This window comes from Eschrichtius robustus, chromosome 13 (genome assembly GCF_028021215.1).
Source record: "Eschrichtius robustus isolate mEscRob2 chromosome 13, mEscRob2.pri, whole genome shotgun sequence".
Classification (NCBI taxonomy): domain Eukaryota; kingdom Metazoa; phylum Chordata; class Mammalia; order Artiodactyla; family Eschrichtiidae; genus Eschrichtius; species Eschrichtius robustus.
The window spans coordinates 83,751,901-83,767,843 of NC_090836.1; the positions used below are offsets into that span (position 1 = coordinate 83,751,901).

The 15,943-nt window shown below is 38.3% G+C and overlaps 1 protein-coding gene and 1 pseudogene across 5 annotated transcripts in view; both read left to right on the plus strand.

The window, feature by feature from the left end:
• Positions 1 to 15,943, plus strand: part of APAF1 (apoptotic peptidase activating factor 1) — a 95,474-nt gene that overhangs the window by 3,164 nt on the left and 76,367 nt on the right. For 4 of the 5 annotated variants that reach the window (XM_068561869.1, XM_068561866.1, XM_068561867.1 and 1 more), the window contains 3 exons: positions 7,604 to 7,799; positions 7,933 to 8,119; positions 8,779 to 8,976. In XM_068561869.1, coding sequence (XP_068417970.1) covers positions 7,662 to 7,799; positions 7,933 to 8,119; positions 8,779 to 8,976 — 523 coding nt within the window. In that variant the 5' untranslated portion in view covers positions 7,604 to 7,661. The remainder of the gene's footprint in view (positions 1 to 7,603; positions 7,800 to 7,932; positions 8,120 to 8,778; positions 8,977 to 15,943) is intronic. The other variant, XM_068561865.1, reaches the window with a different exon arrangement.
• Positions 14,580 to 14,693, plus strand: LOC137776046 (U6 spliceosomal RNA; annotated as a pseudogene).

The following is a 15,943-nucleotide window of genomic DNA, read 5'->3' on the forward strand; positions in this document are numbered from 1 at the left end:
TATGCATTTATATGAGACCAACACATATTTTGTGCTATACATGGTATCATATTTAAATTTTTTTCAATCAGTGATGTGTCATGAGCACCTTTCCATGTCAGTACATGGAGATGCCTTATTTTAAATGGCTGTATAATATTCCATCTTATGTACATACTCTAATTTTTAAAATCCATACTCCGAATGATGGGCATTTAGGTTGTTCTAATATTTTTATCTTACCTAAACACTCTCTATTAACCCTTTTTGTGGATATTTTTGCATACATATATGAATATCTCTCTGAGGTAAATCCCTAGAAGTGGGATTTCTGGGTTAAAGAGAATGCTTACTTTAAACACATCTTACCTTATATAGCCTTCCAGAAAAGTTGCATCCACTTTGTACTCTCCTCAGGTATCTTAAAGGAATACCCATTACACTTCCAAAACTATGTTGAATAATAGTGGTGAGAGTGGGCAACCTTGTCTTGTTCCTGATCTTAGTGGAAATAGTTTCAGTTTTTCACCATTGAGGACAATGTTGGCTGTGGGTTTGTCATATATGACCCAGAGATAAACCCATGCACATATGGTCACCTTATCTTTGATAAAGGAGGCAAGCATATACAGTGGAGAAAAGACAGCCTCTTCAATAAGTGGTGCTGGGAAAATTGGACAGGTACATGTAAAAGTATGAAATTAGGACACTCCCTGACACCATACACAAAAATAAACTCAAAATGGATTAAAGACCTAAGTGTAAGGCCAGACACTATCAAACTCTTAGAGGAATACATAGGCAGAACACTCTATGACATAAATCACAGCAAGATCCTTTATGACCCAGCTCCTAGAGAAATGGAAATAAAAACACAAACAAATGGGACCTAATGAAACTTAAAAGCTTTTGCACAGCAAAGGAAACCATAAACAAGACCAAAAGACAACCCTCAGAGTGGGAGAAAATATTTGCAAATGAAGCAACTGACAAAGGATTAATCTCCAAGATTTACAAGCAGCTCATGCAGCTCAATAACAAAAAAACAAACAACCCAATCCAAAAATGGGCAGAAGACCTAAATAGACATTTCTCCAAAGAAGATATACAGATTGCCAACACACACGTGAAAGAATGCTCAACATCATTAATCATTAGAGAAATGCAAATCAAAACTACAATGAGGTATCATATCACGCCAGTCAGAATGGCCATCATCAAAAAAATCTAGAAACAATAAATGCTGGAGAGGGTGTGGAGAAAAGGGAACACTCTTTTTTTTTTTAAAGATTTTTAGAAATTTCATGTAATGTCTGAAACATTTATATTAACATATTTCCATACAAATAACCCAATAAAAGTTTAGTATTAGTTGTTTTGTTTGTTTTTTTATACTGCAGGTTCTTATTAGGCATCAATTTTATACACATCAGTGTACACATGTCAATCCCAATCGCCCAATTCAGCACACCACCATCCCCACCTCACCGCAGTTTTCCCCCCTTGGTGTCCATATGTCCATTCTCTACATCTGTGTCTCAACTTCTGCCCTACAAACTGGCTCATCTGTACCATTTTTCTAGGTTCCACATACATGCATTAATATACGATATTTGTTTTTCTCTTTCTGACTTACTTCACTCTGTATGACTGTCTCTAGATCCATCCACGTCTCAACAAATGACTCAGTTTCGTTCCTTTTTATGGCTGAGTAATATTCCATTGTATATATGTACCACATCTTCTTTATCCATTCGTCTGCTGATGGGCATTTAGGTTGCTTCCATGACTTGGCTATTGTAAATAGTGCCGCAATGAACATTCGGGTGCATGTGTCTTTTTGAATTACGGTTTTCTCTGGGTATATGCCCAGTAGTGGGATTGCTGGGTCATATGGTAATTCTATTTTTAGTTTTTTAAGGAACCTCCATATTGTTCTCCATAGTGGCTGTATCAATTTACATTCCCACCAACAGTGCAAGAGGGTTCCCTTTTCTCCACACCCTCTCCAGCATTTGTTGTTTGTAGATTTTCTGATGATGCCCATTCTAACAGGAGTGAGGTGATACCTCATTGTAGTTTTGATTTGCATTTCTCTAATAATTAGTGATGTTGAGCATCTTTTCATGTGCTTTGTGGCCGTCTGTATGTCTTCTTTGGAGAAATGTCTATTTAGGTCTTCTGCCCATTTTTGGATTGGGGTGTTTGTTTCTTTGATACTGAGCTGAATGAGCTGTTTATATATTTTGGAGATTAATCCTTTGTCCGTTGATTCATTTGCAAATATTTTCTCCCATTCTGAGGGTTGTCTTTTCGTCTTGTTTATGGTTTCCTTTGCTGTGCAAAAGCTTTGAAGTTTCATTAGGTCCCACTTGTTTATTTTTGTTTTTATTTCCATTACTCTAGGAGGTGGATCAAAAAAGATCTTGCTGTGATTTATGTCAAAGAGTGTTCTTCCTATGTTTTCCTCTAAGAGTTTTATAGTGTCCAGTCTTATATTTAGGTCTCTAATCCATTTTGAGTTTATTTTTGTGTATGGTGTTAGGGAGTATTCTAATTTCATTCTTTTACATGTAGCTGTCCAGTTTTCCCAGCACCACTTATTGAAGAGACTGTCTTTTCTCCACTGTATATCCTTGCCTCCTTTGTCATAGATTAGTTGACCATATGTGTGTGGGTTTATATCTGGGCTTTCTATCTTGTTCCATTGATCTATGTTTCTGTTTTTGTGCCAGTACCATATTGTCTTGAGTACTGTAGCTTTGTAGTAGAGTCTGAAGTCAGGGAGTCTGATTCCTCCAGCTCCATTTTTTTGCCTCAAGACTGCTTTGGCTATTCGGGGTCTTTTGTGTCTCCATACAAATTTTAAGATGATTTGTTCTAGCTCCGTAAAAAATGCCATTGGTAATTTGATAGGGATTGCATTGAAGCTGTAGATTGCTTTGGGTAGTATACTCATTTTCACAATGCTGATTCTTCCAATCCAAGAACATGGTATATCTCTCCATCTGTTGGTATCAGCTTTAATTTCTTTCATCAGTGTCTTATAGTTTTCTGCATACAGGTCTTTTGTCTCCCTAGGTAGGTTTATTCCTAAGTATTTTATTCTTTTTGTTGCAATGGTAAATGGGAGTGTTTCCATAATTTCTCTTTCAGATTTTTCATCATTAGTGTATAGGAATGCAAGAGATTTCTGTGCATTAATTTTGTATCCTGCAACTTTACCATATTCATTAATTAGCTCTAGCAGTTTTCTGGTGGCAGTTTTAGGATTCTCTATGTATAGTATCATGTCATCTGCAAACAGTGACAGTTTTACTTCTTCTTTTCCAATTTGTATTCCTTTTATTTCTTTTTCTTCTCTGATTGCCGTGGCTAGGACTTCCAGAACTATGTTGAATAATAGTGGTGAGAGTGGACATCCTTGTCTCATTCCTGATCTTAGAGGAAATGCTTTCAGTTTTTCACCATTGAGAATGATGTTTGCTGTGGGTTTGTCATATATGGCCTTTATTATGTTGAGGTAGGTTCCCTCTATGCCCACTTTCTGGAGAGTTTTTATCAGAAATGGGTGTTGAATTTTGTCAAAAGCTTTTTCTGCATCTATTGACATGATCATATGGTTTTTCTTCTTCAATTTGTTAATATGGTGTATCACATTGATTGATTTGCATATATTGAAGAATCCTTGCATCCCTGGGATAAATCCCACTTAATCATGGTGTATGATCCTTTTAATGTGTTGTTGGATTCTGTTTGCTAGTATTTTGTTGAGGATTTTTGCATCTATATTCATCAGTGATACTGGTCTGTAATTTTCTTTTTTTGTAGTGTCTTTGTCTGGTTTTGGTATCAGGGTGATGGTGGCCTCATAGAATGAGTTTGGGAGTGTTCCTTCCTCTGCAATTTTTTGGAAGAGTTTGAGAAGGATGGGTGTTAGCTCTTCTCTAAATGTTTGATAGAATTCACCTGTGAAGCCATCTGGTCCTGGACTTCTGTTTGTTGGAAGATTTTTAATCACAGTTTCAATTTCATTACTTGTGATTGGTCTGTTCATATTTTCTGTTTCTTCCTGGTTCAGTCTTGGAAGGTTATACCTTTCTAAAAATTTGTCCATTTCTTCCAGGTTGTCCATTTTATTGGCATAAAGTTGCTTGTAGTAGTCTCTTAGGATGCTTTGTATTTCTGTGGTGTCTGTTGTAACTTCTCCTTTTTCATTTCTAATTTTATTGATTTGAGTCCTCTCCCTCTTTTTCTTGATGAGTCTGGCTACTGGTTTACCAATTTTGTTTATCTTCTCAAAGAACCAACTTTTAGTTTTATTGATCTTTGCTATTGTTTTCTTTGTTTCTATTTCATTTATTTCTGCTCTGATCTTTATGATTTCTTTCCTTCTGCTAACTTTGGGTTTTGTTTGTTCTTCTTTCTCTAGTTTCTTTAGGTGTAAGGTTAGATTGTTTACTTGAGATTTTTCTTGTTTCTTTAGGTAGGCTTGTATAGCTATAAACTTCCCTCTTAGAACCGCTTTTGCTGCATCCCATAGGTTTTGGGTCGTCGTGTTTTCATTGTCATTTGTCTCTAGGTATTTTTTTATTTCCTCTTTGATTTCTTCAGTGATCTCTTGGTTATTTAGCAACATATTGTTTAGCCTCCATGTGTTTGTCTTTTTTACGTTTTTTTCCCTGTAATTCATTTCTAATCTCATAGCGTTGTGGTCAGAAAAGATGCTTGATATGATTTCAATTTTCTTAAATTTACTGAGGCTTGATTTGTGACCCAAGATGTGATCTATCCTGGAGAATGTTCCGTGCGCACTTGAGAAGAACGTGTAATCTGCTGTTTTTGGATGGAATGTCCTATATATATCAATTAAATCTATCTGGTCTATTGTGTCATTTAAAGCTTCTGTTTCCTTATTTATTTTCATTTTGGATGATCTGTCCATTGGTGTAAGTGAGGTGTTAAAGTCCCCCACTATTATTGTGTTACTGTTGATTTCCTCTTTTATAGCTGTTAGCAGTTGCCTTATGTATTGAGGTGCTCCTATGTTGGGTGCATATATATTTACAATTGTTATATCTTCTTCTTGGATTGATCCCTGGGTCATTATGTAGTGTCCTTCCTTGTCTCTTGTAACATTCTTTATTTTAAAGTCTATTTTATCTGATATGAGTATAGCTACTCCAGCTTTCTTTTGATTTCCATTTGCATGGAATATCTTTTTCCATCCCCTCACTTTCAGTCTGCATGTGTCCCTAGGTCTAAAGTGGGTCTCTTGTAGACAGCATATATATGGGTCTTGTTTTTGTATCCATTCAGCCAGTCTATGTCTTTTGGTTGGGGCATTTAATCCATTCACGTTTAAGGTAATTATTGATATGTATGTTCCTATGACCATTTTCTTAATTGTTTTGGGTTTGTTTTTGTAGGTCCTTTTCTTCTCTTGTGTTTCCCACTTAGAGAAGTTCCTTTAGCATTTGTTGTAGAGCTGGTTTGGTGGTGCTGAATTCTCTTAGCTTTTGCTTGTCTGTAAAGCTTTTGATTTCTCCATCAAATCTAAATGAGATCCTTGCCTGGTAGAGTAATCTTGGTTGTAGGTTCTTCCCTTTCATCACTTTAAGTATATCATGCCACTCCCTTCTGGCTTGCAGAGTTTCTGCTGAGAAATCAGCTGTTAACCTTATGGGAGTTCCCTTGTATGTTATTTGTCGTTTTTCCCTTGCTGCTTTCAATAATTTTTCTTTGTCTTTAATTTTTGCCACTTTGATTACTATGTGTCTCGGCGTGTTTCTCCTTGGGTTTATCCTGTATGGGACTCTCTGCGCTTCCTGGACTTGGGTGGCTATTTCCTTTCCCATGTTAGGGAAGTTTTCGAGTATAATCTCTTCAAATATTTTCTCTGGTCCTTTCTCTCTCTCTTCTCCTTCTGGGACCCCTATAATGCGAATGTTGTTGCGTTTAATGTTGTCCCAGAGGTCTCTTAGGCTGTCTTCATTTCTTTTCATTCTTTTTTCTTTAGTCTGTTCCGCAGCAGTGAATTCCACCATTCTGTCTTCCAGGTCACTTATCCGTTCTTCTGCCTCAGTTATTCTGCTATTGATTCCTTCTAGTGTAGTTTTCATTTCAGTTATTGTATTGGTCATCTCTGTTTGTTTGTTCTTTAATTCTTCTAGGTCTTTGTTAATCATTTCTTGCATCTTCTCAATCTTTGCCTCCATTCTTATTCCGAGGTCCTGGATCATCTTCACTATCATTATTCTGAATTATTTTTCTGGAAGGTTGCCTATCTCCACTTCATTTAGTTGTTTTTCTGGGGTTTTTTCTTGTTCCTTCATCTGGTACATAGCCCTCTGCCTTTTCATCTTGTCTATCTTTCTGTAACTGTGGTTTTTGGTCCACAGGCTGCAGGATTGTAGTTTTTCTTGCTTCTGCTGTCTGCCCTCTGGTGGTTGAGGCTATCTAAGAGGCTTGATGGGAGGCTCTGGTGGTGGGTAGAGCTCGGGAACACTCTTGCACTGTTGGTGGGAATGTAAATTGATACAGCCACTATGGAGAACAGTATGGAGGTTCCTTAAAAAACTACAAATAGAACTACCATACGACCCAGCAATCCCACTACTGGGCATATACCCTGAGAAAACCATAATTCAAAAAGAGTCATGTACCAAAATGTTCATTGCAGCTCTATTTACAATAGGCAGGACATGGAAGCAACCTAAGTGTCCATCGACAGATGAATGGATAAAGAAGATGTGGCACATATATACAATGGAATATTACTCAGCCATAAAAAGAAATGAAATGGAGGTATTTGTAATGAGGTGGATGGAGTTAGAGTCTGTCATACAGAGTGAAGTAAGTCAGAAAGAGAAAAACAAATACAGTATGCTAACACATATATATGGAATCTAAGGAAAAAAAAAAAAGGCCATGAAGAACCTAGTGGCAAGACAGGAATAAAGACACAGACCTACTAGAGAATGGACTTGAGGATATGGGGAGGGGGAGGGGTGAGATGTGACAGGGTGAGAGAGTGTCATGGACATATATACACTACCAAATGTAAAATAGATAGCTAGTGGGAAGCAGCCGCATAGCACAGGGAGATCAGCTCGGTGCTTTGTGACCACCTAGAGGGGTGGGATAGGGAGGGAGGGAGGGAGGGAGATGCAAGAGGGAAGAGATATGGGAACATATGTATATGTATAACTGATTCACTTTGTTATAAAGCAGAAACTAACACACCACTGTAAAGCAATTATACTTCAATAAAGATGTTTAAAAAAAAATACCCATTACCTCACGCCTTTGAAAGCGTTAGATTTTGTTTATTTAAAAAAAATCTTTGCATGTCTGGCTGATGAAAGTCCAGTGGGGAAAGCCAGGACGTAGATGAAGCCCAGGGGAGGACAGAGTGACCGGCGGTGCAGACAGCCTGCTCGTTTTCTTTTCGGCGTCCCCCTTCCGTCCTCCTTTCTGTGGGCGGACATGTAGGAGAGTTTAAATAAATTCTGTTTAAATAAATAGGAAAAAAAAAATCTTTGCAAAAGAAGTCTTATTTTCTTTACGTTTTTTCATTACCAATGAGGTTATATATCTTTTCATGTCTTTATTGGCTTGACAGATATTTTGATGTTTGCCTGTAGCTCATGGTTGACAGAGAAGGAAAAATTTGAGGGAGGATGGATGCAAAAGCTCGAAATTGTTTGCTTCAACATAGAGAAGCTCTGGAAAGGGACATCAAAACATCCTACATCATGGATCACATGATTAGTAATGGAGTTTTAACAGTGTCGGAGGAGGAAAAAGTAAAAAATGAGGTAAAGCCCTCTGAGGCAGTCTATGCTTTCTTAAAAATTTTTAGAATTTATTTCAAAACTTGTACTGGTCTCCACTAATTTATGTTACAAATATATTCTTTGTAGTATACTAAACTACTTTTTTTTTTTTTAGCCCACCCAACGGCAACGAGCAGCTATGCTAATTAAAACGATACTTGAAAAAGATAATTATTCCTATATATCATTCTACAATGCTCTGCTACATGAAGGGTATAAAGATCTTGCCTACCTTCTCCATGGTGGCATTCCTGTCATCTCTTCTTCCAATGGCAAAGATTCAGTTGGAATAACTTCATATGGTTTGTATCCATGATACTTTCTATCATAAAGGCTCCGTTGCTGCAGTTTTGTCTTATTGTAGATGAAATCTGCTAGAGAGACTGATCAGTTCACTGAATCATGCATGTGAAAAAATTATCGTTTTCCAATTCAAATATTTTTATTTGCATCTATGTTACCTCTCATTTCCTTGCCCAGTGAACTATCTACTGCTGAGGTAATCATATACATACCATAATTTTTAGAGATAATAGGGCAATTTATAGACCTTTATTTAAGTTCTTCAGTTTTGTGTTTATCAAGTTCAAGCATAGGAAAGAATAAGAATCTTTAGAAATCTGTGTTCTTGAAAGCAATTCCATATTCTTTCCTTTACATTCTCTTCTCAGTCTTTAGTATGAGAAAAAGATTGGAGAGTCAGGGAGGAATAGGGTGAGTAAGGGCAGATGCAGATGGAGATTTTCATTGTCTTTAGTCATCTTGAGAGGTATATGTTTGCTTTCGTTCTGGGTGTTCTGAGAAATCAAAGTTGAAATTAATATGCTAGCCACATTTTCTTACTTCTCTTGGAAATTCTGAGGCTGAGACCTCAGCCTTGCTCTCTTTGGTTTTTATGGTATTACTTGAGTAACCATTTCAGAGTTCTCTTCATTCATGCTTGTTTTGTTTTGGATTTCAGTAAGGACAGTCCTGTGTGAAGGTGGAGTACCACAGAGGCCCGTTGTTTTTGTTGCTAGGAAGAAGCTAGTGAATGCAATTCAGCAGAAGCTCTTCAAACTGAGTGGTGAACCGGGATGGGTCACCATATATGGAATGGCAGGTTGTGGGAAGTCTGTATTAGCTGCAGAAGCTGTTCGAGATCATTCTGTCTTAGAAGGTAAGTTTTGATTACCATTGCTGGCTAGGAAGATATTGTTTAGGCATTGCATTAGTTTCCTGTTGCTGCTGTAACAAATTACCAAAACTTTTGGGGGCTTAAAACAACACAAATTTATTATCTTGAAGTTCTGGAGGCCAGAAGACAAAAATAGCTCTTACTGGGCTAAAATCAAAGTGTCAGCAGTGCTTAGCTCCTTTTGGAGGCTCTAGGGAGATTCCTTTTCCTTGCATTTCCCAGCTTCTAGAGGTGGCCTGCATTCCTTGACTCATGGTCCATTTCCCCATTTTCAAAGCTGGCAGTGCATAGCATCTTCAAATCTTTCTCTGTTCTCTGGTTTTTGCTTCCGTCATCACATCTCCTCCCCTGACTTTCTTGCCTCCCTCTTACAGGGGCCCTTGTGATTACATGGGGCCCACTGGATAATCCAGGATAATCTCATCTCAAAATCCTTAATTTAATCGCATTTACAAAGTCCCTTTTGCTGTGTAAGGTGACATATTTACAAGTTCTGTGGAATAGGATGTGGAGATCATTGGCCGGTGGAGGGGGAGTGGGGTGGGGGGGACATTATTCTGCCTGCCACAGGTGATTGAATTTGAATTTTATTTTCTACCCTGCCTGTTACAATCAGGCTTGACTAGCCAGGCCAGTAAATTCATGTGTAATCAGATGGCACTTATTATCAATGGAATGAAGCTAGTTCCCTTGTATCTTAATAATTGGGGGAATTGTAGGGTTGACAAAATATCTTGAAAGGTTGTCCAGCTTGTATTCCTGACTTTGAACAGTACTAGACTTACAGCTTCCTGTCAGTTGAGTGTCTGTTTTGGCACAGAGTGCTGTAGGGAAGGAGATTGTTGGAAAGTCGGTTCCAGTAAGGACCATCCCAGTGGGAGATTCTCCCATGTATTGGACATCTGTGTTAAATAAACTATTAATTCCATTTCCGCAGTTAATTCTATCAGTTACTTATCTTTAAAAATAAAAATCTTTAGTAACTTGTTTATCTTATGTGTAATCTCAAGAAAAAGAAAAATTGGGAGTTGACTCTAACAACCAGTGGGTTTTTGCAGGGAGGCTTTATAGATTCATTTGACATCTGGCAACTGATTTTCCTTGCTTCAGATATTCATGTATTCAATAAATGCTTGAGAACCTATTATGGATCTTGGCACTGTTTTGGGGCAAAAGGGATTCAAAACGAAGCCTGTGCATCTAAGGAGTTTACTTACGGTCTGGTAGGGGAGGCAGGCATATAAACAAATTACATCATGTGTGATAAACTGAACAGTAGAAAGTATAATGTACAAAGTTAGAACAAAGGAAGGAAGCTTTCTGTCTGGGGGAAGAAAATGAACAAGACAGGCTTTCTGAAATGACATTTTAGCTGGAGTTTGAAGGAAGAATAGAAAGAAGTTTGCAAGGCCGACTAGGCAAGGATGGGAGCGTAGAGAAGGTGGGAAGGGTATTGGGTAGTTACTGGAGTGGGGAAGGACATATGGTGCAGAAGAGGGTTTAGGACATTTGGCAGGTGTACTGTTGACCCTAATGAGTCTGGTAGGTTCTCAGGGTATTCCCTATCAGGAATATTATATATTATATAGCTTCCTCAGTCTTTGGTTGCCTCCATCCATTAGTGAGTTCTGGGGAACTTAAAAAGATAGTTCCTGGCTTCTAGTGCTTAATAACTTTTTTTTGTTTACAATATATAATCACCAATTAAGATAGTTTATGACAAGATGATAAAATGAATATAATAAATAGTAAGCACCTGAGAGATTTAGAAAGATGGAGACTAGGGCACATCTATTGTACACACCTGGTTTTAGTTAATACTTCAGAGCCCTTGTTAACAGTATTGATCATACTCTTGTGAGAAGTAGGCCTAATTCCTAAGCCCTGGTTTTTCTCCCTTGTCATTGTAGAGAAGTTTCATGAGACTCAGAGCCATGCACATTTCAGGGCTAAGGATTTATTTATTTATTCACTTTTTTTTTTTTTCCCCTCTCCTGCAAAGTTGATCACCAAGGATATTTCAGGATAAAATTGGTTTAAATTTCTTTACTGTGAAGAAATGGTCTTCCTTTCAATACAGTGATGAACTTCCTTTAAACTATGTATTTATAATATACCAATTTATAGGGTTAAAATGTGCTCTTTAAATCAGTTTAAATCGCTCTATATTATTGGGGTGAATTTTCAATTTTAGGGGTTAAAATTGACCAACAACTTATGGAATTAATTAGCCAGGAATCATATTGTATAAATTGTGGTCTTGGAATAGATTTTCACCACTTTGTTTTGAGAAAATGCCAGAGATACTAGCAATTGTCCAGTGCATAATGAGCTTAATTCGTATCCCTTATAAGCTTTTGTGAGATCTCAAGTACAGAAGATTGAGTAAATCATATTTAGTTTACAGCCCATTATCCTGTTAGGTCTGTCTAAGACTTAGCTTCTTGCTGTGTTCATTTCCTTTTAAAAATTTCCCATTCTCATTTCCCTCCTCTAAAGGAACACACACTCCTCCTGTGTGTTTCCTTTACACAACTACAACACTGCTTCATTTCTGACACCAGATGTGTGAGTTTTCCACACATCCAGCAATTCTTCAACGCGAGCTGGGTGTCCTATGATTTAACTCACTTCTGAAACTGTCTACCTGGAGATAGCATCAGATCCCATAGGTTAAGGGTTCAGTCCTACAAGACTGCCCCCTAACCCCTTCATATGCCAATTGCCAGTCCAGGTTGTTTGTTACCTGTGCTTCTGACAACTATACTTATTAGATTACTGCTTTATTATACAAGGATAAAACTCTGGAACAGCCAGATGGAAGAGATGCATGGGGCACGGTATGTGTGAAGGGGTGTATCACTCTTCCTACATCTCCTTGTGTTCAGCAGCCCAGATGCTCTGTGAATCTCGCCCTTTTGGTTTTTTTATTGAGTCTTCATTCATTACGTAGGTATGATTGATTAAATCATTGGCCACTTGTGATTGAACTCAATCTCCAGCCACTCACTCCCCTCTCCTGTGGAGGTCTGGAGGGTGGGGCTGAAAGTTCCAACTCTATAATCAAGGGGTTGGTTCCCCTGGTAACCAGCCCCCATCCTTAGGTTATCTAGGGGCTTTTCAGAAATCACTTTATTAACAGAAACTCAGGTGTGGTTAAAAGGGGCTTGTTATATGAATAATGTAGGACACCATTTCACTTTTATACCCTGGAGCTATTTCAGGAACCAGGAACAAAACTAAATAGTATCACAAAAGATGCGCCTAAGGCTCTTCTTATATGGGAAATTACAAGGATCTTAGAGCTGTGTGCCAGGAACAGTGATGAAAACCAAATACATATTTAATCACAGAATCACACCTCCCCACAGGTGATCTTTCTAATGTATTTATTGTATATTCTTTGTAAATGTATGTGTAATCTATGTTTTCTTGTAAAATGTTTATGTTTATATGTAAATATTTTAAATTTGCATAAATGTTAAAGTGTTAATTATTTTCTTCTGTTTCTTATCTCACTTCACATTATGTTTTTAAGATTTATCCTTGTTGTGTGTACATATTATTTGTTACACCTGATTGCTACCCTCCATGGAGTACCTCCAATACATTTTTTTTTTAAGTGAATGGTTTATTTATTTATTTATTTATTTATTTATGGCTGCGTTGGGTCCCTGTTGCTGCACGCAGGCTTTTCTCTAGTTGCGGTGAGTGGGGGCTACTCTTCCTTGTGGTGCGCGGGCTTCAGTAGTTGTGGCTCGCAGCTCTAGAGCGCAAGCTCAGTAGTTGTGACGCATGGGCTTTGTTGCTCCGCGGCATGTGGGATCTTCCCGGACCATGGCTCGAACCCGTGTTCCCTGCATTGGCAGGCAGATTCTTAACCACTGCACCACCAGGAAGCCCCCTCCAATACATTTTATTGTTCATTCCCTAGTTAATAGATATGTAGATTGTCTCCAACTCTTTGCTGCCCCACCAAAGCTCGGTTGAACTTTTACAGAAATGATAAATTCTTGAGTATATGTAGCTAGGACCAGAATCACTAAGTTACAGGATATATAAATATCAAATTTGATTGCCCTCCAATCTGTGCATTCCCATCAATAGCGTGTGAGGGCTCCTATATCCTCACTTCTTTAGTGACACTAGGTATCATCCAGCTTTGTAATTTTTGCCAGGCCAGCAGGTGTAAAGTGATATCTTTTAGTTTGCATTTCTCTGATAACTTGAGTTTGACCATTTCTTCATAAGCTTTTTAGGCTTTTGGGTTTCCTTGTTTATAAATTTTGTTGATAACATTTGTCGGTTTTTCCATTTTGTTACTTTTTAGGAGTTTCTTATATATTCTAGATAGTAGAGCTTGTTGCTTTTAGACTTTGTAAATACTTTCTCCTTATATTATCTGTATTAACTTTGTCCTGGATGTCCTTGATAGAAATCTTTAATTCTGATGTAGTCAAATTAATTTTTTTGCCTTCTAATTTGTGCTTCCTGAATTTTCTTAAGTAGTCCTATTATAGTCTTACCATTCATATTTAGCTTTATTTATTTATTTATTTATTTATTGATTGATTGAATGCTGTGTTGGGTCTTCGTTTCTGTGCGAGGGCTTTCTCTAGTTCCAGCAAGTGGGGGCCCCTCTTCATCGCGGTGCGCGGGCCTTTCATTATTGCGGCCTCTCTTGTTGCGGAGCACAGGCTCCAGACGCGCAGGCTCAGTAATTGTGGCTCACGGGGCCTAGTTGCTCCGCGGCATGTGGGATCTTCCCAGACCAGGGCTCGAACCCGTGTCCCCTGCATTGGCAGGCAGACTCCCAACCACTGCGCCACCAGGGAAGCCCCCATATTTAGCTTTTTAAAAAAATATTTTATTTTTGGCTGCGTTGGGTCTTGGTTCCTGCACGCAGGCTTTCTCTAGTTGTGGTGAGCGGGGGCTACTCTTCGTTGCTGTGCGCAGGCTTCTCACTGCAGTGGCTTCTCTTGTTGCAGAGCACGGGCTCTAGGCGTGTGGGCTTCAGTAGTTGTGGCACGTGGGCTCTAGAGCGCAGGCTCAGTAGTTGTGGCTCACAGACTTAGTTGCTCCGCGGCATGTGGAATCGTCCCGGACCAGGGCTCGAACCCGTGTCCCCTGCATTGGCAGGCAGAGTCTTAACCACTGTGCCACCAGGGAAGCCCCATATTTAGCTTTTTAATCTATTTGGAGTCTGCTTTTGTATATCCACTAGTTCAAGAGTAGATACTTTCCTAAAGAAAAATTTTTTTTTTTTGGCCGTGCTGCGTGGCATGCAGGATCTTAGTTCCCTGACCAGGGATTGAACCCGTGCCCCATGCAGTGGAAGCGTGGAGTCTTAACCACTGAACTGCCAGGGAAGTCCCCCTAAAGATGAATTTTAATCTCTGGAGTTCATTTCCATTCTAAAATATAGGAATATTAGATTTTTGCTGTTTAATTTTAGTATAAAACCTTTTTTTTTCTTTTGAAAGTGTGGGTAACTGTATGGGTTACAAACTTCATTAAAACTGTGTTCCTACAGAAGTTTTGTTATCTTAGGACGGTGTTTGGTGTAAATTAAAGAATACTATTAAGTGCTTACTTTGGCAGCACATATGCTAAAATTGGAATGATACAGAGAAGATTAGCATGGCCCCTAATCCTTGCGCAAGGATGACATGCAAATTCGTGAAGTGTTCCGTATTTTTTTTTCATGCCCGAGGCTTTTTGTTCTTATTTTGATTAATATTTATGGAAGGATTCTTGAAGAATAAAATAAATCACATACCTACAGCAAAAAAAAAAAAATACTATTAAGTTCTTAACTACTTATGCCTATACATTTTTAGGAAACCCACTTTCCTTTTGAAAGTTCAACCCTTTATTTATTTATTTATTTAGGGAAATTATAAAGAGTTGATGTATTTTTAAACCATTCATGCAATTTTATTTACGTGCTGAGTTTTTAAAGTATGAAAAGTTTTCTCCAGAGGCTGTCTCCCTCTTTGCTTCCTTCTTTCCTAAGATTTCCTTGATGCTCTTAGATTATTAATTGCTACCTGCATAAACCTCATGTGAAAGTAGGGGGGGTTAATTTTCTCTGAATAAAGGGAATTTTCCTCTGATTAAGTTTCTCTGAATGAAATTATAGGTACAAGCCTCATTCAAGGCTAAATTGCTCCCTCTTGTGCCCATAGTCAAGATGTTTAGATTCTTTCTGAAATGTGAAATTAATGCTCCTGTATTTAACTGTCTTATTGTGATGGTAGGAGATTTGCAGATCAGTTGGTCTTTTGGTCTGTTTGTCTTTCTTTTTAAAGCTACTACTGTTTTATTTTTCTTGTGTATGTTAATAATGCCCTAATTTAGTTTTTCTATAATGTTCTATCAATATCTCAATTTTAATAGTAATCTTTATTTATTTATTTTTTAATTTATATTTAGTTTTGGCTGTGTTGGGTCCTCGTTTCTGTGCGAGGGCTTTCTCTAGTTGTGGCAAGCAGGGGCCACTCTTCATCGCGGTGCGCAGGCCTCTTCACTATCGCGGCCTCTCTTGTTGCGGAGCACAGGCTCCAGACGCGCAGGCTCAGCAGTTGTGGCTCACGGGCCCAGTCGCTCTGCGGCATGTGGGATCCTCCCAGACCAGGGCTCGAACCCATGTCCCCCGCATTAGCAGACAGACTCTCAACCACTGTGCCACCCGGGAAACCCCCTAATTTAGTTTTAAATTTAGGAGAGAAAGACCTTTGATACTGTAGGTAATAGATACTTAAATTTATTTTTATTTTTATTTATTTATTTTTTTAATTTTTGAAATTTGTTTTATTTATTTCTTTAGACAGCAGGTTCTTATTAGTCATCAATCTTATACACATCAGTGTATGCATGTCAATCCCAATCACCCAGTTCATCACACCACCATCCCCACCCACCCTGCGGCTTTCCCCCCTTGGTGTCC